A 27,614-nucleotide genomic window follows, 5' to 3' on the forward strand; every position below is an offset into this window, starting at 1 on the left:
ATGCTACACAGAGAGCCAAGAATCTGAAGGGGCCTTGCTGGGTTTCCCCACTCGGTCTATTAGCATTAGAACATATTTTTCTTGTCTAATCACATTTCTACACAGCTGTGCCTGCTTCATAGAATCTAAGTATAAATATGCACAATTTTCCCTATATCTTTGGGTCTTAATTGTGAAGGCTCCTATGTCATGTAAAACTAATATAATAAAATTTGTTACGCCTTTTCTTTGTATTAATCGGTTTATCAGGTGATTTTTTTCAGAGAACTTTCATGGAGGTTGAAGGGCATATCTTCCCTTGGTCCCTAAACTATTCTAGAACTTGGAGAGTTCAAATCTCATTCTATTTCCTTCCAATCTGCCAGCCTCCTCTTTGCCTCAACAGCTTCCTTATCCAGCCTAGGCCCACAGCTGATCCCCTGAACAACTCACCAACATCTGCAGTCTCTGCTTTCATTCTTATTAACCCAAGATCTTGCTCCTTTAATTATCTTCTCTCTCTTTAACTCATCCTCTGCTCAATATATAAATTTGCTTAAAGCCTTCCACCCCCACCAAAACAGACTACTGAAGATTATTTAAGTCTTGCATGATGTTGCCACTTCCTTAAGCAAAGTTTTCTCCACCTACACCACTCCATTGAAATTCCTTAAGGTTGCTTCCCTTGTGCCAGATCCGCTATTTTTTTTTTAAAGATGACTGGTAAGGGGATCTTAACCCTTGACTTGGTGTTGTCAGCACCATGCTCAGCCAGTGAGCGAACCGGCCATCCCTATATGGGATCCGAACCTGTGGCCTTGGTGTCATCAGCACCACACATGAGCCACAGGCCGGCCCCCAGATCCACTATTGATACTAGTCCTCCCCTTACTGTTTCTCTGCTGTACTGCCCTACTTTGGCCACCAGGAAGGACCACTATCTTTTGTGTCCTTTGACTTTTCCTTTTGATTTCTTTTGGGAGTTTCTCTGCCTGCTTTAAACACTGATGTTTTCAGAGTTTTATTCTTGGCCCATTGCTCTTATTCCGTACATTCTCCTAGATTATTCTGAGCACTCTCAATGGTTTTAATATATGAAGTAGTTAAGTGCTCAGCGTTGATATCCTGCCTCTGCCATTATAGATATATTGCAATAGGCCAGTTAATCTCATAAATTCTGTTTATCTGTCAAATGGGGACAAAAGAAAATAGTTCTGGAACTCTCATCCTCCTTATCATTCATGTCAGAAGTAGGAGAGTTTTACTAGATGTTTCCCCGTGCCCTGCTCCCAACCAAATAATTGTCTTACTTTTACCATTGAAACACCTACTTAATCAGTTTTACCTTTATTGTTTCTTGCTTACATTTTTTGCAGAAGCCTTTTCATGGTCTTGGTTCCAATCTTGACCTCAACAAACTTATTTGTCACATTGTTGTCAGAGACATCTATGTGGAACAACTTTTTTTTTTTTTTTTTTTTTGACCGGTAAGGGGATCACAACCCTCGGCACGGTGTGGTCTGCACCACACTCAGCCAGTGAGCGCACCGGCCATCCCTATATAGGATCCAAACCCGTGGCCTCGGCGCTACCAGTGCCGCACTCTCCTGAGTGAGCCACGGGGCCGGCCCTGGAACAACTTTTGAGTATGCCACTACCCTGCTTAAGATAATTTCAGAAGCTCAACCACAGACAGTATCTTAAGAATCCCTGGCCTATAGGTCAAGTTCAGACTCAGTATGGCATATATGGTCCTTAAGACCTGACTCAACTTATGCTCTCACTTCTTTATTTTCTAGTAATATAAAACTGCTTGTATGGTTGCACTATGCCGTTTCTTGTTTCTATTCCTATTCATGCTTTCTCTCTGAATGGAACATCCTCTCTACCCCACCTCTATTTTTCCCAAGTTTCTCTGACTTTTCACCCTCCCATCCTGGGCCAAATGTCTATAGAAGACAACACTTTTCTTCTTAAAAATATTTTTCTTCTTTTTTTTCTTGGTGGCTGGTCAGTACGGTGATCCAGACCCACGACCTTGATGTTATAAGGCTATGCTCTAACCAACTGAGCTAACTGGCCAGTCCCTTAAAAATCTTTAAAAGCAGGCTGGCCCGTGGCTCACTTGGGAGAGTGTGGTGCTGATAACACCAAGGCCGTGGGTTCGGATCCTATATAGGGATGGCCGGTTAGCTCACTTGCTGAGCGTGGTGCTGACAACACCAAGCCAAGGGTTGAGATCCCCTTACCGGTCATCTTTAAAAAAAAAAAAAAAAAATCCTTAAAAGCACAAGTAGCTAAGACAGTTTTGAAAAGGGACAAAGAAGATGTGTTGGGCCTGTGGAATATCAAGATATAGTAGAAAGCTAATAATAACCTAAATGGTGTGGTACTAGTGTAGGTGTAGACAAATAGACTGATGGCATAGAATAATGAGCTTAAAACATCAGTGTATATGTGAGAAACAATATGATAAAGGGTACATCACAAACCCATGGGGAAAAAATGAGGTTGTAATAAATACAAAACTGTACTCTGTTGTTTATGGATACATGTATGATTATAAAAACAAAAAATGAATTAAAAGGACTCACCAAACTCACAATAGTAGTTATATTGAGGGTGAGGTGAGGTGGAGTAGAAAAGGAAAGAGAGTAGGGTAGAGGTTAAAGGAATCTTTAATTTTTTACTTCTTTTAGAAACAAGACTGGACGTACCAGCCGGCCATTAATTAAAAAAAAAAAAAAAAGACTGGAAACAAGACAAAATATTAGAGGTGTTAGTTCCAGGCATTGGAAATATGGGAGCGTATAGCATTATTTGTGTTTTACTGCATTAAAAAAAAATTCCTCAGTGAACTTGAGAGGAGAAAAAATATTTCTGATGTCTTCTTACTACAGTGATTCTCAGCAGAAATGGTACTACACCCCAAAAGAGGTTAAAATGTTTTTGATTGTCACAATGATTGGGAATACCTCTGGCATTTGGTAGGGTAGAGGCCAGGGATGCCAGACTTCTTGCAATGCCTGGGATAGTCTTGCACAACATATTGTCCTGAGTCCTGCACAACTATCAAAATGTCCTAGATACCTGGAAGGTGAAAAAACAGTTAATAATTAGCTGAGCTTATAACCTAACTCTTACATATGAACACAAAATATTTTTTGCACAGTTTTGTAGGCATGTAACTACTGTACAAATGGTGCGAAGACTGTACAGTGGTTTGCTTCATTCAGACTTCTGTTCACCATTTCAGAAAATCATGCTGATGGCAAAGCCAGTTCCTGGTACTATTTAAATCTCTGACACAACAGAATTGCATCAGTCTGCATAGGATAGTAAAGGGAGTGTTATAAGTACAATTTATTATAGAAAGTTTGTGTTGGGCTTTATAGATGAGAACCACTGGCTACTGGGTGAAGGTCAGTGTCTTAGTTTGGGCTGCTATAACAAATTACCAGAGATGGCTAAACAGTAAACATTTATTTCTCACAGTTCTAGGAGTTGGGAAGTCCAAGATCAAGGTGCTAGTAAATCTGGTGTGTCATGAGGACACTCTTCCTGGTTCACAGATGGCCATCTTGCTGTGTCCTTACATGACAAAGAGAGGAAGGAAACTCTCCTTGTTTCTTCTTATAAGGGCACTGATCTCATCATGAGGCGTCCACCCTCATGACCTAGTTGCCTACCAAAGCCCCCACCTCCTAATGCTATCTCATTGGGTGTTAGGGTTTTGACATTTGAATTTTGGGGGTATACAAACATGCAATCCATAACAGATTAAAGTGTCTGTACCCTCTTAGACATTTCCCTTCTAGGACTCTACCCTTAGAAATATTCACATAACTGCACAACACACTTGTACAAAGATATTTGCAGTATTTTTTTTTTTTTTTTACATCTCAAAGCTTGCTCAGAATAAACCAAAATCCAATCTTGCTCCAGTGTATCTATGTGGAATATACTAAAAAGCATATGTACTTCACAGGGCCTGGTTTTCCAAAGTCTTGCAGTTTCAAATATTGACCTTGCAAGGACAGGAAATTTTCCTCAGGCTATAAGTCTCTGGTGTAAGATAAAGAATTGTGGCACAGCAGGTTGCTGGCTCAAAGACAGACTAGTTACTGATTGTTATGTAAAGATACTGAGAAACTACTAGAGGGAGAAGGAATGTTTGTTAAGATCAAAGCTTGTGTTGATAGCCTTACTGGAATGTCATCTAACTTGTTTCACTGAAAGTTACCAGCCTATATTGTTAAACTCTAACCCCACCTTTGTTCTCTTCCTGTAACTTCCTGGTCTGGAAAATAAATGCAGGGAGAGAACCCCAATTCAGCATTAATTTCCCGAGGAAGGGTTGCCCTTGCTGGATGGTCCCAGGGAAGTTAACCTCTTTGGGGCTTCTCACTGCTCAGAAGAGATGGGCTTTGAGTAATCCTTTGCGTCTCTGTCACCCAGGGGAAGTGGGGTGACAAATCCGTGGGGGGCGAAGCAACACAAAGCAACATATCTATGTCTGGATAAGGACATAAAAGAAAGAAAAGAAACAAAATCGAATTTTGCAACACTGCAAAGCAGAACTGTCAGTGTGCCAGGGATCTGGGGAGAACAGGAGGACCCAGACTATTCAGGGGGCATTTTGCCCCAAACTAGTTTGACCCTTGACACAGCCATCCCACGGTGGAGGATTTGTCCCCTTTTCTCTCTGTGGGCCCAATGACCCCCCGACATGTGAATCTTCACTGCTGTGTCCTTTGAAAGAGCAAAAGTTTGCAGCAACCTAAATGTCCATCTGCGAGGCGCTGGCCAGATGAATCTCTGGTGGACATGATGTGTTACTGTTTGTGCAAAAACAAAACATCTCCCAAGGTTTGCTTGCCCATACAGCACGCTGGAGCGGGGCACATGATTCTGGGGCAGCTGCAGCTGGCACAGGCCTCAGGCTGCTTCTACTCATGGCAGAAAGCGGCAGGCAGCTGGCCTGTTACAAGCAGATCACATGGCAAGAGGAAGAAAGAGAGAGTGCAGTATTGTTTTAATAGTAAAGAATCTTAGAGGCAAGAAAAAGAGCATACCTGGGGTCCTAGGTGGGAGCTGAGGGCAGCATGCCCTACCCAGAAGCAGGCAAGGAGCATGTCGAAAACACTACTTCCAAGTGGTTAGCCCACCACCGCCACCGCCACAGCTGATGCAAAAGCGGCCTGACGCCACAGCGGCCATGCAGGTGGACCGCCAAACACTCGACTGCATTGACATAAGGAGAGTCACCAGTGGAGACCAGAAAAAGAAAAGGACGTCTCTCCTCAAAGTCTACTCCAGATCCTGGCCAGCTAGGGAAGCCAGCCCTATGCCCAGGGGGTCCTGGGGATGGGGGCTGTGGTCCCTTGCCCCACCCCACCACCTCTGCTGCCCTTCCAGGCCAGCAACTGAAGCCAGCCTGATGCCCGGGGAGTCCTGGGAGACAGGGACTGTGGGCCCTTTCCCCACCCCTGGCTCTGCTGCTATACACCCAGGCCAGCAACGGAACCAGCCCCTCACCCAGGATCCTGAGAGATGGGGCCCAGGACAGCCCCACCCCCACCTATAACTAGATCCTAGAAGATACTTATTAACCACGTGTTATCTCTTTGGGTGTGTGACTTACCTGCTCATGTCCTTCACCACATTTCAGCTTGGATTTTTCTAATACATTTTTAAGAGTTCTTTTTGCAATAAGGATATTAATCTTTGTGTGTTTTAAAAAAAAAAAGTTGAGAATAGAATAATGGTTACCAGAGGCTGGGAGGGGTGGGGGTGGGGAGGAAGATAAGGGGTGAACTAATGGGGACGAAACTTTGCTATGTACCCTAAGTGAATCACTGTGCAAGATGTACATGTATTGAAACAACACACTGTACCCCACAAAAATAAATATAAGCAACTGCTCTACAATGGCCCTGCTTTATTTCTGATTTTAGTAATTTTTTTTCTTGGTCAGTCTAGATAAAGGTTTGCAAATTTTGCCAGTCTTTTTAAAGAATCAACTTTTGGTTTTGTTGATTTTCTCTATTTTTTTTTTTTTTTTTAAGATGACCAGTAAGGGGATCTTGACCCTTGACTTGGTGTTGTCAGCACCATGCACTCCCAAGTGAGCTAACCGGCCATCCCTATATAGGGATCCAAACCCGTGGCCTTGGTGTTATCAGCACCGCACACTCCCAAGTGAGCCACAGGCTGGACCTCTCTCTACTGTTTTTTAATTCCCTGTTTCATATATTGCTGTTGTAATTTTCGTTATTTCCTACTTACATTTGCTTTCGGTTTAGTTTGCTCTTCTTTTTCTATTTTCTTAAGGTAGAGAAGTTTACCTTACTGATTTGAGATTTTTCTTATTTTTAATATAGGTGTTTACAAGTATAAATTTTCCTCAAAGCACTACATGAGCCCTGCATCCTATAAATTTTGATATGTTGTGCTTTGATTTTTATCTCAAAGTACTCTCTAATTTCCCTGCAATTTTTCTTTTACCCATTGTTTGGGAGAGTGTTGTTTGATTTCCACACATTTGTGAATTTTCTAAATTTCCTAATTTCCTTCTGCTATTTTGGTCAGAGAACATATTACCTATGATCTTAGTCTTTTAAATTGTATTAAGACTTGTTTTGTGGCCAAAATAATAGTAGTAATAATAATAATAATAAATAAAATCTTAAGTTAAAGAACTAGTAAATAAATAAGTAGTGGTATACCTATAAACTGGAATTTAGTCATAAAATCAGCAGAATATTTATAGTATGATCTCATTTTCGTTAGAAGAAACATTTGTATACATGTATGGTTATGTGATAAGTGATTCTGGAAGAATATGTACCAAACTGTTTATAGTGATTGGAGTGAATGGAGACATCATATACTGTACTTCCCTAATTGAATTTTTTACAATGAGCATATATAGCTTTTAAAATATTTGAGTTTCAAACATGTTCAAAAGTTGAGGAATTAGAAATAAGACTCATATACCCATTCCTCAGTTTTTTTTTCCCATCCCTCAGTTTTAACCGTTATCAACATAGTGCCATACTTCCTTCAAAAAATTTTCACTTTTTTTTTTAAGAAGAAATGTGTTTGTTTGTATCATATCTACTAGTCTGTAAGCATCTTTTTTTTAAAAAGATGACTGGTAAGGGGATCTTAACCCTTGACTTGGTGTTGTCAGCCCCATGCTCACCCAAGTGTTATAAGGCTGGAAACAAGACAAAATATTAGAGGGCCGGCCCTGTCTGTAAGCATCTTATGGTCAGGACCCAATACATGAATATATTTTCAATGTAAAATATTTTAAAATACAGGTAAGTACCCTTTGGCATTCCTCCCTCTCTGCCCTGCCCCTCAGTTCCATTTCTTTTCAGAAGTAATCACCATTATCGGTTTGGTATATTCTAGACCATTTTCAATGTGTTTACATGTACATAAATATGAGGGGACTTCAAAAGTTCATGCAAAGATTCTGTGTGGGTGTGTGTGTGTGTGCGCACACGCGCGTGCGTGGCTGGCCGGTACTGGTATCCAAACCCTTGACCTTGGTGTTATCAGCACCAGGCTCTCCCAAGTAAGCTAACTGGCCAGCCCTCATATTATCTTTTTTTTTGGCAGCTGGCCAGTTGGGGAATCCAAACCCTTAACCTTGGTGTTCTAATACCCACTCTAACTAAATGAGCTAACTGGCCAGCTCGCTTCCATATTATCTTTTAATTCCATTTTTTCATGAAGTACCCTTGTATATACTGATTGAACTCTCTTTTCTTTGGTTTCTTCTACTAGTCAGAAACCAAAGATTTAGGAAAGAAGCATTAAGAGGCAAGGCTAGGGACATCATGGTTTTCCTCATCCTGTATTAGGAACAGCTTTGGTAACAGGGTTGTATAGCTTGTCCCAGAAACCCTACTGGAAGAAGGGGACAGTGAAGGAGAAAGAAGCCCAGCATACAAATAAAGGACAGCAAACAAGGAATCCATACAATTACCATCAGACAGCAGAGCCATGTTGCTGCCAAAAAAAAAAATTTAATATTGTTTTTGAAATTGCTTTCATAGAGCAGTCGTTTGAGTGAAAGTAGATCCCAAATCTGCTTTTTTTAAAAAACAGACCTGGGGCTTGTGGCTAACTCTTCTTGGTGAGACTGCCCTATAAGACACCTTACTGAACAAGAAGAAAAATCAGAACTATATGCAGATGGCTGATGTGATGATACAGCTAACCTTACCATGTATTAATTTATTCTCATACCTCTGGAATTTCCAGGAGTCAATTCATAGGCCACTTATTTATAAGCCATGTCCCATAACTCTCTAAGGTCTAGTTTCAAGTCCTAGGATAACCTTCTCCATTACTGCTTTTAGAACTCATTTTGCTGCTCAAAACCTTTGGGGGCTTCCATGACCTACCAGCTAAAATTCAGCTCTTTAGCATGATATTCAAGGTTCTTAACAATCTGACCCCAAGCCACCTTCCTATTCTTATCTCCTCCTACTTTGGTCCAGCTCCAACAGATTACAGTTATCCCCAAATGCCACATATTTGTTTATAATTTTAAAAAAAATTGAGGGCCGGCCTGGTGGCGCACTCGGTAGAGCTCGGCGCTTGGGAGCATGGCGGTGCTCCCGCCGAGGGTTCGGATCCCATATAGAGACCGGTCCGCTCACTGGTTGAGCGTGGTGTGGGCGCCACACCGAGGGTTGCGATCCCGTAGCCGGTCGTGGTACAGGCGCGACACCGAGGGTTGCGATCCTGTTACTGGTCACGAAAAAAGACAAAAAGGAAAAAAAAAAATTGAAATGAGGGCTGGCCCGTGGCTCACTCGGGAGAGTGTGGTGCTAATAACACCAAGGCCCTGGGTTCGAATCCCATATAGGGATGGCCGGTTAGCTCACTGGGTGAGCGTGGTGCTGACAACACCAAGTCAAGGGTTAAGATCCCCTTACCAGTCATCTTTAAAAAAAAAAATTGAAATGAGTTATTCTAGTATTGAAGAGCACCAAAAATAAAATACCACATTCTCCCTCCCCAAGGACAAACACTATTCATTCTTAAGTTGTGTGTGTGTGTTTCTGTACTTTTACTATAGAAATACCCTTGTTATTATTTTCGGGTTAAAAAGTAATGTTAATTGCACCAAATGGGACATATTCTTTTCAACCTGCCTTTTTCACTCAACGTTGTTTTTGATATTTATACATTGTTTTGGTTAATTTTATATGTCAACTTGACTGGGCCAGACATTTGGTAAAACATTTTTCTGAGTATGTGTATAAGGTGTTTCTGATGAGATTAACATTTGAATAAATAGACCCGAGTAAAGCAGATGTAGATGGGCCTCATCTAATCAATTGAAGGCTTGAATAGAACAAAAAGGCTGGTTAAGAGATTGTTTTGGGGCTACAACTGGACATGGGTCTTCTGTCTTGTGACTTGGACTCAGACTGGAACTTATACCATTGGCTCTCCTTGGTCTCCAGCTCACCAACTGCAGACCCTGGCACTTCTCAGCCTCCATAACTTCATAAGCCAGTTCCTTAAATAAGTCTCTTTCTCTCTATATATATATCCTATTGGTTGTTTCTCTGGAGAACCCAGACGAATACATCCATATTGACAGGAAAACTTTGTTCATTCATTTTAATTGCTGCATAATATCCCACTGAATGGGCAGATCAATTTATTCTATTCCCCTAGTGAAGGATCATTATATTGTTCCACTTTTTCCCTCTTATAAATAAATAGCAATGCAATGATTATCTTTGTAGATTTTCTTGGGCCCATGTGCAAACTACTCCCAAAGAGGAATTATTACTAATATTCAGCTTTACTAGTTGCTTTTCTAAAGAAGTTATGTCTATTTCACTCTCACCCACATTTCCCTATTCTATTGGTATGAAATGGGTTCTACTAATTTTAATTTATGTATCATTGATTCCCAGTAAGGTTGAGCACCTTTTTATTGATTTAGTGGCTGTTAGTATATTCACCCTCTGGGAATTGCCTTTTCTCCCTCCCTGCCAACCACTTTATCTTTCTACTAGGTTGCCATCTTTTTTTTTTTTTCAAATTAACAGTCAGTTCCTTATATAGTCTGGATACTAGTACTTAGTTATATATGTTGCAGGTTTGACTGAGAGAATCTTTTGGAGCTCTGGGGGGGGCGGTGTATAAGAGTTCCATGTAGTCTGCATTATGCACATTGTCTCTCTAGAGCAATCCCATGGATAATTGATCTGAGACCAATTTTTATTCAAGTTCTTACCTGGGGATGGGCTAGGAGGTGGTAATGTTTCCTAGACCACGTAAGAAGTGTACATTTAGGTTCTCAAATTCACATAAGGTATGGGCCAAGAGTTTAGAACTCTTAAGAGTCTCCTGATCCTACAAGCCCCAACATTCAAACTTCCTTGCTTTCTCCTTTTGCCAACTGAGTGAGTTTTTTGTTTCCTCTATTTCACTAAGGCTATTGTTCTTTCAGGGTTCCAGCTTCCTGCATGGAGCCAGTCTCGACTCTTGTCTTAAACCCCAAGTATTAAAGCCCAAGTCCTTAAGTTACACTTCCCTTATCCCCTTAGTAACTGCATTGGCTGTTTTGCTGTCTGCTGTAGGTTTCAATTCCTTTGTGTCTTCTGTGTCTCTTTCTTGGAAGCTCAGATATGCATTACAAACACACACACACACACAATACTTTCCCACTATTTCTAGATGTTTGTCTCAGTTTATTTTAGTCTGCATTAAGTCAGAACTGATCTTTCATATACTCTCATATCTCTTCTAAACATAATACCCTCCCATTCCTTGTCTGCCTGGCAAAACTACTCATGTTTAATGCCCCAGCTCCACTTTCAAGTTTTCTTCCACCTTGCCAAGAACAATTCAGAAGAGTTCTCACTGCATTTTTTTTTTCATACTAGAGTAAGAGCCCTTTGATTATGGAAACCAGATCTTGTTCACAGTGCCTATCATAAAGTGGGCACTTAATAAATGTTACTAAACTGAAACATCTCCCTGCATGAATACTGGATCTAAAGTCTGAAGAACTTGGTTTAAATTCACAGTACTATCATCCACTAACTTTCATATGATCACCTTTAGGATTAGAATAATGTGAAAGCACACGATACATGATGGACAATCTAATATGTTTGTGTTTTTTCAACAATTTCTGAGATTTGGTTTCCTTATTGTGGCAGATTGAATTTTTCAAAGATGGCTGCAACAATACTTCCCATTCTAAATGCTCTTCTTAGTGAACTTGCCTCTCCCCCATCAAAAGGTAGTCTATTTCACCACCCCCTTGAAATCTGGGTGGTTACTGTCACTACTTCGATCATTAGAATACACTGGAAGTGATGTGTGCCAGTTCTAGACAACACTCTTAAATGGCTTAGCATCTTCTGCCTCCTGACTCTTGGAACCTAGCCACCCATGCAAAGCCCAAGGCAATGGAGAGGCCATGTGTAGGCACTTTGGTTGACAGTCCCAAATGAGCTCCTAGGGCATCAAACTGATAGCGAGGCAAGTAAATCATCAAATGACTCCAATCCCAGCTCTCATCTGCAACCACATGAGATACCTCCAACTGAGCTCAACCAACCAACCAAATCATGAGAAATCATAGTAAATTGTCTTTTTAAAGAGCGTAGCCTTGGGGCCGGCCCGTGGCTCACTTGGGAGAGTGTGGTGCTGATAATACCAAGGCCACGGGTTCGGATCCCATATAGGGATGGCTGGTTGGCTCACTGGGTGACCGTGGTGCTGACAACACCAAGTCAAGGGTTAAGATCCCCTTACTGGTCATCTTTAAAAAAAAAAAAAAATAAATAAATAAATAAAGAGCGCAGCCTTATAACACCAAGGTTATGGGTTTGGATCCCTGGACCAGCCAGTCACCAAAAAAACCCCCCAATTTTCCTTTTAAGCCACTCTGTATTAGGGTGGTTTATTACATAGTAATAGATAATCACAACACTCCTTTATGAAAATGGAGATAAAAATCCCTACTTTCACAGAAGTATTTTGAAATTCAGTTATTGATGTATGTGAAATTACTTTCTAAGCAGTAAAACACTATATAAACATAACTTGTTTTTCAATAAATAATAAAGTTAGAGCCCTTTTATAGTCAACAGAAGAGGGGTAATGCCTTACTTTCTCTTACAAATATTCCTAGTTCTCTGGTAGGGATGATATGAGTCTTGCCCAACCTACCCTACATTAATTTGGGTCCTTCCTCTCAGGCATCATATCTTTGCAGGTCATCCACAAAACCAGCCTTATGACAGTCTTGCTGCACCAATAACCCTATATTTTTTAGCTCTGTATTCAGATACCCTAGGACCCTATCTCTCACCCCCACTGCAACCTTATGCACACAGTTCTTTCTCAGAACAAGATCCTTTTCCTATAATTGATCCTCATCTCAATTCACTCATCCAAGGCAAGTTGATCAGTCTGTGCCTTTGGCTAAATGTTTCTTCAGCATCTATTCTTCTTCATTATGAAATCTTGGGAACTGGTAGTATAGATATAGTGGTTAATATAGAAGGTATAGTATAAAGAGTATAGTGGTTAAGAATAGAAACAATGGGTTTGACTCCTTAGTAGCTGTTTGATCTTAGGCAAGTTAACCTCTCTGTCTCATCTTTATCATATGTAACTATTTAATACAGTGCCTGGCATGTAATTAGTGTATTAGCTATTATTATACAACTTGGTTACATCTTTTGTCAGATTAACTGGACCTACCAACCCCAACCGTATTAACAAAGCAATTTTTCAGATTTCAAAAGGCAAAATACTTATCTCCTCAGACTTTCAAAAGCATTTTCACATTTGTATTTCACAATGACTAATCTTCAATAATGCAAGTTGAGGTACTAAATTTAAGACCTGACTTCTAGTCTTCCTGATTAGCTCTGACCAGATGCCTACTTAGAACTTAATTTTCCCATGCCCCACAGTAAGTTTTTTTTTTAAATCCAGTCTCTCAGAATGGTAGGTTTGGTAGGGTCAATATCCCTATAATGTCAATGAACATCAAATGAGTATCTGCTTCTTAGAACAATAACCCATTTCTCTCAATTTTCATACATCTCCCAGACATGAAGCTCTCTATATGTCTTAATGTACACAAGAGCTCCTAGAAGTATTCTGATAATCTAAATATTCACTAAATGGAAAATTATTCTGGGAGATGAATACTACATTTGGTAATTTTACCAAGACCTCAACTAGAGAAAAATCTGTATTAGGATGACCGCTTCTCCGTGGGCTAAAGGAAAACAGAACTAAAAGAGAAAACAGCTGTTCAGACTCATTTATCACAACCTTAAAATGTTAGTTGGCAATCTCTGAATTGAATAAAATGGTAAATACAGACATCTAACTAAAGATGTCTTAGCTTTTCAACTAAAGCCTTTATTGGTTTTGCTATATACATGCTTTTGTCAGCTCAGTATTGTTCTTGTGACCCACTAAATGTTTTTACTTTTTCTTAAAAAGTAAAGCATCCAGACCGACTCCTTCCCAGCATGCACAGAGAGGAAAAATTTGGTGTCCAGGGCATCTTGAATTAGAACTGAAAAATCTAATCAGCTTATGGATTCAGGAAATTAGGGCTAGAGTCACTAACGAGGTTGAGACAGTAGAGGAGGTTGAAGAACTTTTAATCACAGAAGAGTAAACAATAGTATAAAACCATTAACAGCTCACCCAGTGGCTGTTCTCCTCCTCCAGCCCTCAGCTCACCCTCTCCCACCCCCCATCCCTGTGTACCATTGAGTAAAGAGCAGGGTATCAACAGCTGTCCCTATCATTATCAGGTGGTAGGAAAGGGACCTAGATAGGGGCCACAGCAATCCTGGCCATCTATCCATAGTTCTTTATTTTTATACAACTTCATCATGTGAAATATTCCAGCTCCAAAAGAACAGTGCAGAAACCTGGAACTGAACTTGGCTGCTTCATTCAGATGGTCCAGGGATTTAGAGCCTTGAGAGCCATGGGCAACCAGGGAGGGGATAGTCCGGAGCCAGCATAACTCAAGATGCAGCCAAATCTGGGATTTGAGGTGAGTTTGAAGGGACCAGGCAAGGCCTAGTGGCCCCAGTCCAGACTTGTGCCCCAAACTGGCAATGAAACTCATGCAAGTGCACAAATGCACATACACAAGCACACACACACAAAAACACACAGAGAGCAAATAACATTACAGAAAGAACCAGGAGGCTATTAAATACAAAATGGCAGAGGTTTTTAAAAAGTGAAACTACTTGCTTCTTTCATTTTCCTCAGTGCCTTGCAGTCCCGCTAGTCACAGAAGTGTAGATGTGGGGAGGCCCAAGAGGAGTAAGTTGCCAGTGGCCCTGTAAGTTCATGTGTGCTGAAGTCCCCATACCAACCACCTTACTCTTCAGCCCAGTAGCTGCCTCCCATGTGCCCATTCACCTGATTGGCACCATTGCTGGAGCTGCTGCCATAGGGGCTTTTTGTGTAGGTGGTCACATCTTCTTCCTCTGAGCTGCTCTCCACATCACTGCGGTCATCCTTAGACACCTGGGTGGGATGGGACCAAAGGCAGAAAAGTAAGGACAGAACATTTCTGGAGAGAATCATAAAACAGACAAAGCTCACAGAGCTGATGTCTGGGCACTGTTCCCAATCTGGTCTACTTTCTGTGATACCTGACTCAAAGTATTATCGGGACCATGGCTACTGTTGTGAATAGCCTTTGCCTGCTTTCTGGCATTCTTTCTTGTCATATCTGATTCTGATCTCTATGAAGTAGAAGCTGCTTTGGTAGAGGGGTATACCTTTGAGGACCAGCCTAAGAGAACTGACATTATTCACTGAGACCTAGTTTAGGTTTTGGGTGGAACTCCAGACAGCCTTTCTCCTCTTCTACCGCAGAGAACAGGGAAGGCCAACACAAACAAAACATGACTGTCATCAGTGCTTCTATTTTCTGGTGGTTGTGGACACTGCATTTATTCATATTGGTTATCCACCAAAGCTGATCCATAATAGGCCTTTTTTAGTAGTTTACTGATCAACTATCACTATCCTATGAGACCATTTCTGACTCTTCTCCCCTTTCCCAAAAGCAAGATCAGCTTTTGGAACACTTCAGCATCCCCAAGATACACAGTATGGTGAAAACAAAAATGGATTGGCAGTCAGTGAGAAGGGAATCCTAGTCCTAATCATGCTACCATCTGTGAATCTTTACCTTTCAATCTGAGCTTTTTTGTTTTGTATTTTTTTCTTCTTTTCTTTTTTTTTTTTTGGGGGGGGGTGATATTTTTTATACTTTTATTGTGGTAAAATATATATAACATTAGTTACCATTTAACCATTCATAAGTGTACAATTCAGTGACATTAAGTACATTTACAGTGTTATGTAACGGGGGGGGGGGCAGCTGGCCAGTACAGGGATTGAACCTGGACCTTGGTGTTATCAGCACCACATTCTAACCAAGTGAACTAACTGGCCAGCCCCTGTTTTGTGTTTTCAAATGAAGAGTTTGGATTACAGCAGTATCTTCCAATCTAAACTATCCAGCATATCAAGTAAAGCATTTCAAATTCTGTACCATGGACCATAAAGAAGAGAAACCCAGTGAGACCTGTGTCAGACTTCTGACCTCCAGAACTTAAAGATAATAAATATGTGTTGCCAAAAAAAAAAAAAAAAAAAAAAAAAAAAAGGAAAGGAGAGAAAGGAGTAGAAAGGAACAAATATACAATTGCTGTTGCCAAGGACGTGGGTATTTTCTTTGGATTAGCTCTGTAATTCTATAGTTTATTATAGCCGTCAACCTCTGAACCCAGATGACTAATTGATTACCTGATCTTTAGCAAATTTCCACCAAATGGCAGGGTGTCTTTAGATTTGAGGTAAAGGGAAGCTCAAAAAGAAAAAAACTAAAAAAGAGAATAGATTCAACTTTTGCTTCAATTTAAGAAAAGAATGTAGCAACTTCAGCTCCACTCAACAACGGCCGCACAAAGTCAGAAGAGAGGGCATGCTCTGAGACAAGCATAGGGGAACAGAAAGGAAAGCAGGAAGGAAGAGAAATACATTCACACAGACATGCTTCACTGAATACTAGAAGCACAGATAGACTTACATGCAAGAGATGAAACTGTCCAGCTCCCGCCAGGCATAGAAAAAAGGAAGGAGGTGAGAAAAGAATGAAGAGTACAGAGTCTGGGTCTAATCCTTCTTGGATAGGTCACCTGGTCAGGAAAGAAAAGCAGAGGAGAACAGAGATGTCCAGTAACTACAGCAAGATAGGCACATTCAGCAAGTTCTGAAATCAATTGTAGCCATAAGGAACAATGACATAAGAGAGCATAAATACCTAGGTTACATTCCTTGTGCGTCCTACAGTCAGTACCTCCTCTCTAGCAGAGCCCTTCCCACCTGGGATTTTGTATTAATAAAGGCTGAAATCCCTAGCTCTTGGGCCAATCACAGTCTGACTGGTTCAGAACTTGCAAAATTCAGTTATGAGTTTTATCATTAAATGGTACCTTTCTTTGTGTTTTTGGGCTATTGTCATAAGATGGATATTGAAAACACTAAATACTCATTCACTTAGGACCCTTGCCTCATAAGAACAGTGGGGCGAGGCGGGTACTTAGTTCCTTATATAAACTGAATCTTGAATATCAGAGCATGGTCATTTTGGCGTGGCTTGTGAGCTACTATACCACTCCTAGGCAACCTAACAATCTACTTTTAAACAGTTTATATCTTGGAGTTCTGCACATGATTTCCTTTGAAAAAAGCCTCCCACACTAAAAACAAAAATATGAAATCCACTGAAGGAGGCAGGTAAGGGGTAGGAAATGGTTGAGGCCATCTCTAAAACTCTTAACCCTACTCATTCTTTAACAAAAGACATTCCCCTTTTTTTTTTTGGTAGGTGGCCAGTATGGGGATCTTAACCCTTAACCTTGATATTATAACACCACATTCTAACCAACAAAAGCTATTCTTTTTTTTTTTTCCTTTTTGTCTTTTTTACTGACCGGTAACGGGATCGCAACCCTCGGTGTTGCGCCCGCACCATGCTCAGCCAGTGAGCGGGAACCGGTCTCCACATGGGATCCGAACCCTCGGCGGGAGCGCCACCACGCTCCCAAGCGGCACACTCTCCAGTGCGCCACTGGGCCAGCCCACAAAAGCTATTCTTAAGGGACAGGAAGAAGGTAGATCCTTGCTCTTACCTCTAAGTCACATCTTAAAAGGCTAAACACTCATACTTGTAGAAAAGGCAAAAACTCTGAAGCCCTAAGCTTTTGCTTGGCCTACCTGTGTAGATAGGACTCACCAGGCTAGAAGGAAAGAGAAGGTCTCTTGAGTCCATCTTCCCACACAGCCCAAAGAAAGAAGACATCTTTTATGCTCACCTTTCCCCGGATCAAGGCTTTGAAAGCAATTCGTGCAATTAGGTAGGACCAGATGACATGTAGAACCTGTAGGATCAGGAGAAGGCCATTGAAGAGCCACCAGGAAGGATAGGGCCCGATCATCTCCCAACTTTCAAAGAGGGTCGTGTTCAGAATCCTAAAAGAGGGAGGCCAACAGTCAGATTCTAGAGTCAGAGCTGGGCAGAGAGGGATAAAGCTGAGTTCCCTGGGATGCAGAGCCCTGTGTGTTTCCTCCCCATACCTTATATCAGTTGACGTTCCAGGGACATTCATCCACAGTGAGAAAAGTATTAAGAAAGGGAGGAGCCTATGGAGTTTTCTATCTTTAGGGAGAGGGAAAGAGATATAAATCTTAGGAACTGATGGAGTAAGTCACATTGTTAATCACTTCAAATACGCAGAATTTCACAAAATTGGGAAAGCAGTAGGACTATAATCTTAGGAATAACTCAGATCCTCAGGAACACATAGGACAGTAGGTAGCTGATTCCCTCAGACTAAGCAAAATCTCCAACCCATAAGGTCACTGACTTTGTACCATAAAGTAGTGAGTGTAAAAGTGAAAGGGGAGTGGTGTGTGTTGGTCAGGGTAGGGAAGAGGGTATAGAGCATGAATACAAGCAAGAAGAGCCTGAGAATTTTGTTAGCAGTGCAAAAGCAGGCAAAGGAATTACTTAGGCACAAAATGGGGACTGTTTCTCAGAGACAGTCAGGAAAGCCAGAAGCCAACTGAGTTGGACACTGAGTCTGGATCACACTTTGCTAGAAATATTGTGTAAGGCAGCTGAGGTTCTATGAGAATCCATAAAGGATCATCTTAGGCTAAGGAAAAAGCAGGGAAATAGGGTTGTTGGTATTTTACAGTAAAAACAGAATAGGATAAAGTAGAAAAACTGAATTGACAAAAAAGTATCATTAGCTACATATCTACCTACCACAGCTACACAGCCCTAGTACTCACCAGAATGGATAGATTCCTAGCCGGGTGACCACAAAAACAGCACTGAAGATCACAAAAAGAGTGTCACAGAGCCGCTGATACTTGGCATAATTGGCCAGCTTGGCTGCCTGAAGAAAGGAAGATAAGAATTTTATTTGGGGAAAAAGTCAGTTCTCACATAGAAAAGGAGAGAAAAAGAGGAATGATGAGGAAAGAGGTGATGGGTTCTCACCTCCAGCAAGAAGTCTGAGGCATCATGTAGACACATGACCAGAGTTCCCACCCGAACCATGTTGTTGATGTAGGAGAAGGTGATAAGCCCAATGGTAGCCAAGTGATGCACAAACATGATCAGGAAGTCCTAGAAAAAAATGGAAATAGATGAGTCAGGTAAAGGCAAGACCGTGGAAATGCTAGCCAATCCAATGTCCTGCATTATTTTCTGAGGATCTTACCCCAACCCTTATAGGTTCTATTCTGCTTAGACTTTCCCTTAGGAGCTGTCTAGCATTTAACCCAACAGACTCTACCTTAGTAACTGACCTCTAGTCTATGTTAACATAGCTCGAAGTACAGAATAGAGCAACTTTCTTTGGTAATTGCAGAATATGTAGTGCATGGATGCTGAGCTGATACTTGGAAATAATTTACCATGTGGCAGTGGGACATACAAGCCTTAGATTTCCCTGAGATTCTACGACTCATTATGCTTTCTTGAAAGAAATTTCAACCAAAGGGACCGAACAGAAAGGAGAAGTTTATGGCAAAGCTAAACTCTCCCAAAAAGTTTCAGAGAAATGCATATTAGCTAAACCGTCTTACTGCAAGCACTGCCTGCTTTCAGATTGAAGGCTCTAATTTCCTCTTTGATTCAAATGCCAAGGTTGGACCTGGAGAAATCTCCAAATACCTGACACATCTATTCAACACTTGCCAGCTCAGTGAGGGACAGAATGTGGAGGAGGGTGAATTTGGGTTAAGAGAAATAAGGATGAAATTCTGTGTTCTTCACATAGATAAAATGGTATTAGTGATGTTCTAGTTCTTGAGTTGTGGTGATGTATTCATAAGTATATAGTCTATTATGTTTTAAAACTTATGTATGTATTTCAAACTTTTAAAATATGTCACATATTAAAATAAAATTTTAATAAGACCTGTGCCTTCTGACCATAGGAGAGTGAAAGGCATCAGAACTGAGTATCAAGTTTCTGTGGGAAACAACACTGTAACAATCCAGATTAGTTTCAATCCATTTCCATAAATGTCAACCTTGGTTTTCCTCACCAAAGATAATCATGAGTTAGTGACAGATTAGGGTTAGCACTGCTGACCACATTATGTCAAGTGGATGCCAATGAAAAGATGAAGATTCTTCCTTTTCTGTCTGGTTATATAAAACTTAAGTCATTTCCAATTCTATCACTATACGGGCAGTCAACCCACAGGAAAAGAATAAACTAAATCATCTAAAACCCCCTCCAGTTGACAGTCTTTTGAGTAAGTGGGGTAACCAAAAAGGAAAGAGAAAAAAAAGAAAAAAGAAAGAGAGAACAAAGGTCCTTGATACCATGCAAAAGCCAGACACAGCTTTTCTGTAATTAGGTCTTTTTCTGAATCAGGCCTTGATATCCTCAAGTTTTGACTAGTTTTCTTGAACTTTAGACATGTAAGAACCTTGGAGAATAAGAAGGAAAAGAGTATGCTTCTTAGCTGGCTAACTGTTCCCATCCTGGGCTGCCCTGAATGTCTTTTTTTTTTTTTTTTCCTTTTTGTCTTTTTTTACTGACCGGTAACAGGATCGCAACCCTTGGTGTTGCGCCCGCACCACGCTCAGCCAGTGAGCGGGAACTGGTCTCCACATGGGATCCAAACCCTCGGCGAGAGCGCTGCCGCGCTCCCAAGCGGCGCACTCTCCAGTGCGCCACCGGGCTGGCCCTGAATGTCTTAAATATACTTCATCATTAGTCACATCTCATTTCTGGGAACATTACAAAGAACTAATAGTCCCACCAAACCTACTTTCTCTTTCTTTTGCAGTACCAGCCTGGAAAGGGCTCAAAATGGCAGTTATGATAGCTGCTAGAAAGGAGGATGCAGTAAGTTAGGAAGATGAGGAAGCCTTACCTTTCTTTTAATGTCTGTAAACTGAGAAAACATAAGAGACCAATAGAAGGCCAATTCCATGATATAATAGTAATAAAGCCCACTTGAGAGAGGCTGGAAGAGAGAAAGAAGTAGTTAGAATACCACCTAGTCAAAGGTACATTCCATCTCTGTAACTTGTTCTTTCTTGGAGGACCAATAGTCCAAGTTATTAGATATCTTTCCTCCCCATTATCTTCCAAGATCTGTAATCGCTAGCAGACTTTAAATTGGTGTGGAGACTTAAACCTCTTCCCTCTGCCCCTCGACATACATGCCTTCAACTCTCATTTTTTAGAGAAAAGATAAGGTTAACACATACTATACCTATACCATAATCAAATCAATGTGTGTAGAATTCTGGGTAATTAGTGCTTTTCACAAGATTAAATACACACAGGCCCTCTCGTCTTCCATCCCTTTAGCACAGATTAGAACCAAGACGCTCTTAAGGGGATTCCAAGTTTCCCTTGATACAAAAAGGAACCTGAACCAGAAAGCACCTCATTAAGTGCCAGAAAATTGCTTTTCTTTCCAGCCCCATTAGGGTAAATGTAATGGGGAACCTGGAAGAAAAGCTCACTGGATTTCACTGCTACGGAGGCCCCAGAAATAGATACACTGAATATATAACTAACTCAAAGAGACTCAGCCCCTAATCCCTCAAGAATACCAAGGAACGAACGGCTGGCTGGTTAGCTCAGCTGGTTATAGTGTGGTGTTATAACACCAAGGTCAACATTCAGATCCCCATACTGACCAACCACCAAAAAAAAAAAGAGTAAGAATACCAAGGAGGGCCGGCCCGTGGCTCACTCGGGAGAGTGCGGTGCTGATAACACCAAGGCCCCGGGTTCGGATCCCACATAGGGATGGCCGGTTCGCTCACTGGCTGAGCGTGGTGCTGACAACACCAAGTCAAGGGTTAAGATCCCCTTACCGGTCATCTTTAAAAAAAAAAAAAAAAAAAGAATACCAAGGAAATGTGTCATCTGTCCTGGGACTGGCAATGTACTCTCACCCACCCCACCTTATATACATACAAGACCCCCATCTTGAAACAGCTCAGATCCTACCTGATATGGATAGCTATGCCAGCACTGTCGGGTGTCCCAGAACCAAGGTGACTAAAAGAAAACAGATAATCCAAGTCACCCTTCAGGACTCTCAACTGGCTTCAAGATCTACCCCATATATCCCCTTTTCTCTAGGCTGGGGGCAAAAGAGAGACAGGAAAGAAATCACCCTTGACAGATTTTAGGGATCCCTAAAAGATCGATAAATGGTTAAATTTTTCATCTACAACAAGAAAATGTAATAAACAGAGAAACTACTGGCCAGCTGCTAAAAATAAATAAATAGAAAAACTATGCTTTGAGGTAAATGAGAGCAGTGAGCTCTAGAATAGTTTTAGGAAATATCACCTGGCATATAGGAAGAAACAAGGAGGGCTGGAAGACAATGATTTCATTTGATAACCAAGAGAGAGATCTCCATGCCAGGTTCAAAAATCGAAGAGTACTCGTTTCTAATAGGGTTAACATTATGTCCTTTAAGGAGTCTGTCCATTTCATCTATGCTGTTGAATTTATCACCATTAAATTGTCGATAATATTGTCTTATTATCCTTTCAATGTCTATAGAATTTATAGTGATAACCCTACCCCACTATGGGCTGGCCCGTGGCTCACTCGGGAGAGTGCGGTGCTGATAACCCTACCCCACTAACTGATAACTCATATTTTCTTTTTTTCCCTCAAGCTCATCAATTTTAGTTGAACCTTTCAAAGAACCAACTTTTGGCTTTATTGATTTTATCCACTTTTTGTCTAATGCCTATTTCACTAATTTCTGCTTATTTTTTATTTCCTTCCTTTACCCTATTTTGCTCTTCTCTTCTAGATGATCCTAAAGTGAAAACTTAGATCACTGACTTTAAACCCTTCTTTTCTAATATAAGCATTTAAAGCTATAAGTTTTCCTCTAAGTATGCGTTAGGTGAATCCCACAAATTCTGATATGCTGTATTTTCAGCATCATTCAATTTGAAATATCTTCTAATTTCTCTTGTGATTTCTTATTTGATCCACAAGTTATTTAGAACAATTTTTTTAACTTCCAAATATTTTCTATATATCTTATTATTATTGATTTCTAATTTAATTCTGTTATGATCAGAGAACATATTCTGTAAGATTTCAATATTTTGAAATTTATTGAGACTTATGGCCTAGCACACAGTCTTAGATGATGTTCCATGTGTACTTGAAAATTATATGTATTCTTCGGCAGTTGTTATATACTATTCTATAAATGTCAATATGGTCAAATTGGTTGATTCTGTTGTTCATATCCTTTACATCCTTAGTGATTTTTTCGGTCTAGTGTTTTAGTCAATTATTGATTAAAATTTCCAACTACGACTGTATACTTGTCCATTCCCTTATTTTAGTTCTACCAGTTTTTGCTTAGTCTATTTTGAAGACACAATTATATCATTTAGAGAAGAACAGTGTAGTACAGGGAAAAAAACATGGAACCAGAAATCAAAAAGTCCAAAATTCTTCTTTGACTCTGACAATTAACTGAAAAAGGGGAATAATGCCTGTCTCACCTACTTTAAAGGGTTATTGATTCTAGTTATCCTCCTTAGAACAGAATTTTTGTCAAGTGTTTTGTAAACCATTAATTACTATGCTGATTTAATAGTATTATTATTAGCATTAATTAGGGGAGAAATAGCAGAGTCATGAAATTACTAAAGTCAGGCCTCAGAATGAAGACAATCTATTAGCATATAAACCTGGGCTATGGGCACCACAGAGGAGAAAAACTTAGGGAAATATAAAGACCTAAAGGTATTTAATTTTATCTCTAGAGATCTAGGCATGACAACCCAATCAGAGGATGAGAGAAAGTTCAGACTCACCGACCAGAGAAATCTAATTCCGTAGCAGAATATACATAAATAAAAAGTGAATCTCCACCTGGGTGTGCAAAGAGTAGTGTTAAACAGATATCCACTCAAAAGAACGTCTGAGGCTAGAGAAGTCAAAATAGTAGATTTGGGGATAAGATAGCTACTGGTAAGAAACAGGATAAGTTCCCAGAATAGGGACAGATATTATTACCTAAAAAGCTAAAGAGTCATCTGCCAGCCTCTGTTTAAAATAGATTTCCACAAGTATATACTATCAACTTTTCTTCCATATTAGACTCCCCAATGATAATGCCTAATGTTTTTCTTTGCATGACAATTACTAATACAGTGCTCTGTTTCTAGAGGACAATTAGTAATAACCCAGTGGAAGCAAGTATAATATTTCCCAGAAGAGGGATGCTTCCTATGAATATGTTAATTTAGAGCTGGTACTATCTCTATTAATGTGGACAAGGGTGTGCATATCTACCTAGATAAGTGCAGTTATAGGAATTCACTCCCAATCTATTGAGGAAAGGGGAAAAAAATGGACCCACATCTAGCTTAGTGGCAAACAAATCCAAGAAACTAAGGGTGACCAGACTTCCGGCTCTCTTCTTCCCTACCTGTGATAGATTGAGTTAGCCCTTCATATCCATTGACTGTTTCCTAACAACAGAAGCGATTTCCAAAAAAGAAAACCTCAGTCTAAATGTATCCCCACCCTCCTCCTGATTTCCCACTTCCTTCTGCACACCTACATGCTTTCACAGAATTTAGTGAGCGTTGGGGGCTTGTCCTGATTCCTCCGATGGCGAAACCAGCATTGGATTTTTCGGACATCCCAGTCCAGTTGCTTTGACAGGCCCTCCAGCCTTTTCTCATCAGGATACTGTAGATATATAACCAGAATAAGAATACCACTTTCTTTTCAAACCCCTCATTAAATCCCTTTGACTAGCTGTTGGCAAAGGAGTGATAACCACAGCGGCTCAAGTGATGTTTACCTTTCCAAGTTCATGCAAAAGTCATTTTTAGTAAGAAATCCTATCTCATACATCAGGGACATTTATTGCTCACCTATACACACCTTTGTTTGGTCTTCTCCCTCTAGTCCAAGCTGAGTAAAAAAGGATATTAAAAACCTAAACTGCCAAGACTATCACTTCTGTCCCCACCTTGATTATGCAACTAGACAATGGCAGAAGCTGGAGCAAGGAAAAACAAAAACAAGATATGGTGTGTCTGGGGAAAAAGAGGCTGCTGGGCTTAAAACTCAAAGACGTGTGAACTTGACTTATGTAGGGACCCTGGCCCAAAGGTATTTTTTCCCTGAGGGAATAAAGTTCTCCTTATATGGACTACCCAAATGTGACAATCATCCCATCCCATCCTTACACTTAGTGAGATGAGCTCTCTATCTACCCCTGCCCTAAGGAGCAGTGAATTTTCCTCTTTGTTTCTTTGCCCACTTACCTTAATAGATATAAACAGCTTTTCAAGGATGGCATTGGGTTGGACCTGAAAAGGACCACTGTCCTCGATGCCAACATGGAGTGCACAGGGTTTGGCAATAAACCTGTAATGGAGAAAACCCAAATGCCAATTCTAAATATTGTTTGCTAAGCATGAAGGAAAGATCCTCGTTAGTAGACTAATAGGAAACACTGGGCTAGGAGCCAGAACTTTTTGATCTGGTCCTGGACTCTGCCATTGGACTCACTTGAGAAGTGACCTGTTTAAGAAATGTTGAAACATAAGCTCTTTCCATTTTTCCCTGGCTTCTCTTACCACACCTTGAGATTTAGAATCAGACAGACCTAGATCAAATAACTATTCTACCATTTACCACCTGTATGAACTTGGACAAGTATTTAATCCCGTGAGCCTCAGTTTTTTTGTCTGTAATATGAAGATAATATCAACATCCTTGCTACAAATATATGGTCCACAGACCAATAGCTGGCATTTCCTGGATGCTTTTTAGAAATGTTGAATTGCGAGCCCCATCTAAGACCTGCAAAATCAGAATCTGTACTTTTAACAAGATCCCCAGATGATTCATATGCCCATTAAAATGTGAGAAGCTGTGATCGACTTCACAAGACTCTTATAAGTATTCAATGAGATAATGTATAGGAAAGACCCTGGCAAAAGGGAAGTACTTAATAAATGGTAATTCTCCTTACATCAAAAGGCCAAGAAGATCTTGAGTGGAGGGGAAAGTAGAACCGAGACTGAGTTCTTCCTAAATACAGATATCCTGGATCATGTCTCTTTCCTGCCTAACCGAAGGATTATGGAAATATTCAGAACTTTCAGAAGTTGTGAAGAAAGAAATCAGGAAGTGAGGAAAGATAAAGAAATTCTAGCCCCAGATCTACCACTAATAAATCATGTAAACTTGGTTAAGTCCCTTAATATCTTGGGTCTCAGTTTCATCATTTAAAGGAAGGGGTTATATGAGCTGATTTCTAAGATTTTTTTTCCCTATATCTAAGACTCTACAATGCTATCACTGATTTTAATTAATTTCTAACTTTTGGATCTTTGAAAATTGAGGAACTATTCCTTGGTTCTTCAAAAAGATCTCACTATTCTCCACAAAGAAATTTTTGTGAACATCCATTCTAGGAAAAGCTCTATATAGCCACTCTCAGGATAAATCAAAACCAGTTTTAGCCTTCTTAACTTCTTAGGGAGTTTCACAATGAAAATTTGACCGGGAGGTACAAGATGTATGCCCTTGACCTTTTCCTTGATCTGCAGCTGAATCCAGAATTTATTATCTCTAAGGGAGGGAAAGATTAAGAAATTTTGTTTATCCTCCTCCTCTATGAAAACTTCTTTTACCCTTATCACCAAAGTTCCTGAGCCATAGGGAAACATTCAGAGCTCAAAATGAGCCACATCTCTAACCCCTTCTCTTTTACATAGGTGGTAAAAAAATTCCAAAAGTGTCAGGTAGGAACCAATGCTAGTAGACACCTTAATCAGCATTTACTGGTATATTATTCTGTGTAATACTATTTTAACCCCCGACTCATGTTTAAACTCCTTGTGAACACAGATTATAAACCGCTTTTGTATTTACCAAGGTTCTGTGCTCAGTAGCTGCTCAGTAACTGACAAGTAATAAATAGGTCTAGCAAAACACACTCTTGCTCTATAGGAGCTCAGTTTGGATTCAGGATTAATCAGCATTCAAAAGAGTAACTAAGGCAGTCATTCTTTGTTGTTGAGTTGGTGCCATATCAGAGATTAAAAAGCACTGATTCATCTTTGTCTCCTCCAGCTCCTACCATCTACATAATTGTATGAAGATCCAAAAGCAGAAAACAGCCTTTGTAATTCCTATTATTCCCCCCAAGCCCAGGCCTCTTCCTCAATCCACAGGCAGTCAGGTGATTAAAGCTCAGGACCTATTTATTGCCTGTCTCCTTCACTTAAGTCCCACAAGAACAGGAATTTTGTTCTTTGTTTTGTTTTGGTGGATGGACAGTACTGGGTTCCAAACCCTTGACTTTGGTGTTACAACACCGTGCTCTAACCAATTGAGCTAACCGGCCAGCTGCCAAAAAAATAAAAAAATAAAAAATAAGGCTCAGGACCTGGAGTAACACAGATTTTACCTGAGAGACCTTGTGTAAGTTACACACTTACAGAATGGCAATAATAATATGGGCTACTTTAAAGATGAAATGACATGATGCATGCCTAGTCCACTACCTGACACTTAGTAAACGTTCATTAAAAGGTAGCTACTAGGCTGGCTGGTTGCTCTCTTGGGAAAGCATGAAGCTGGTAACACCAAGGTCAAGGGTTCAGATCCCAGTCCTGGACACACACACGTGCACGCGCGCACAGCAGTTACTATTATTTTCATCAGAAACGGATATTTCAGTGTGGGTACTCCCTGGTACCTCCAGCTGAGAAGAAATCCTCTTTCATATGACAGGGACAGGTCTGTACCTTGACCACCTGGGTGAAGCCAGATAAATTTAAAAAAAAATTATCTGGAGGGCTGGTCCGGTGGCGCACTGGAGAGTGCGCTGCTTGGGAGTGTGGCAGCGCTCCTGCCAAGGGTTCGGATCCCATGTGGAGACCGGTTCCCGCTCACTGGCTGAGCGCGGTGCGGGCGCAACACCGAGGGTTGCGATCCCATTGCCAG

The 27,614-nt window shown here is 40.6% G+C and overlaps 1 protein-coding gene and 1 non-coding gene across 2 annotated transcripts in view; both read right to left on the bottom strand.

The window, feature by feature from the left end:
• Nucleotides 1-13,647: 13,647 nt before the first annotated feature.
• CERS5 (ceramide synthase 5) overlaps nucleotides 13,648-27,614 on the bottom strand; it is a 31,567-nt gene continuing 17,600 nt past the window's right edge. Inside the window, exons 2-10 of the mRNA XM_008583083.1 lie at nucleotides 24,920-25,022; nucleotides 24,205-24,335; nucleotides 23,453-23,510; nucleotides 21,600-21,650; nucleotides 20,506-20,598; nucleotides 18,611-18,739; nucleotides 18,400-18,506; nucleotides 17,418-17,574; nucleotides 13,648-14,553 (exon numbers count right to left, since the gene is read on the bottom strand). Coding sequence (XP_008581305.1) covers nucleotides 14,404-14,553; nucleotides 17,418-17,574; nucleotides 18,400-18,506; nucleotides 18,611-18,739; nucleotides 20,506-20,598; nucleotides 21,600-21,650; nucleotides 23,453-23,510; nucleotides 24,205-24,335; nucleotides 24,920-25,022 — 979 coding nt within the window. The 3' untranslated portion in view covers nucleotides 13,648-14,403. The remainder of the gene's footprint in view (nucleotides 14,554-17,417; nucleotides 17,575-18,399; nucleotides 18,507-18,610; nucleotides 18,740-20,505; nucleotides 20,599-21,599; nucleotides 21,651-23,452; nucleotides 23,511-24,204; nucleotides 24,336-24,919; nucleotides 25,023-27,614) is intronic.
• On the bottom strand, nucleotides 15,420-15,492 carry TRNAI-GAU. The gene has a single exon. It is a non-coding gene; the product is annotated as a tRNA-Ile (tRNA).

Source organism: Galeopterus variegatus, unplaced genomic scaffold, assembly GCF_000696425.1.
Source record: "Galeopterus variegatus unplaced genomic scaffold, G_variegatus-3.0.2 Scaffold95, whole genome shotgun sequence".
Classification (NCBI taxonomy): domain Eukaryota; kingdom Metazoa; phylum Chordata; class Mammalia; order Dermoptera; family Cynocephalidae; genus Galeopterus; species Galeopterus variegatus.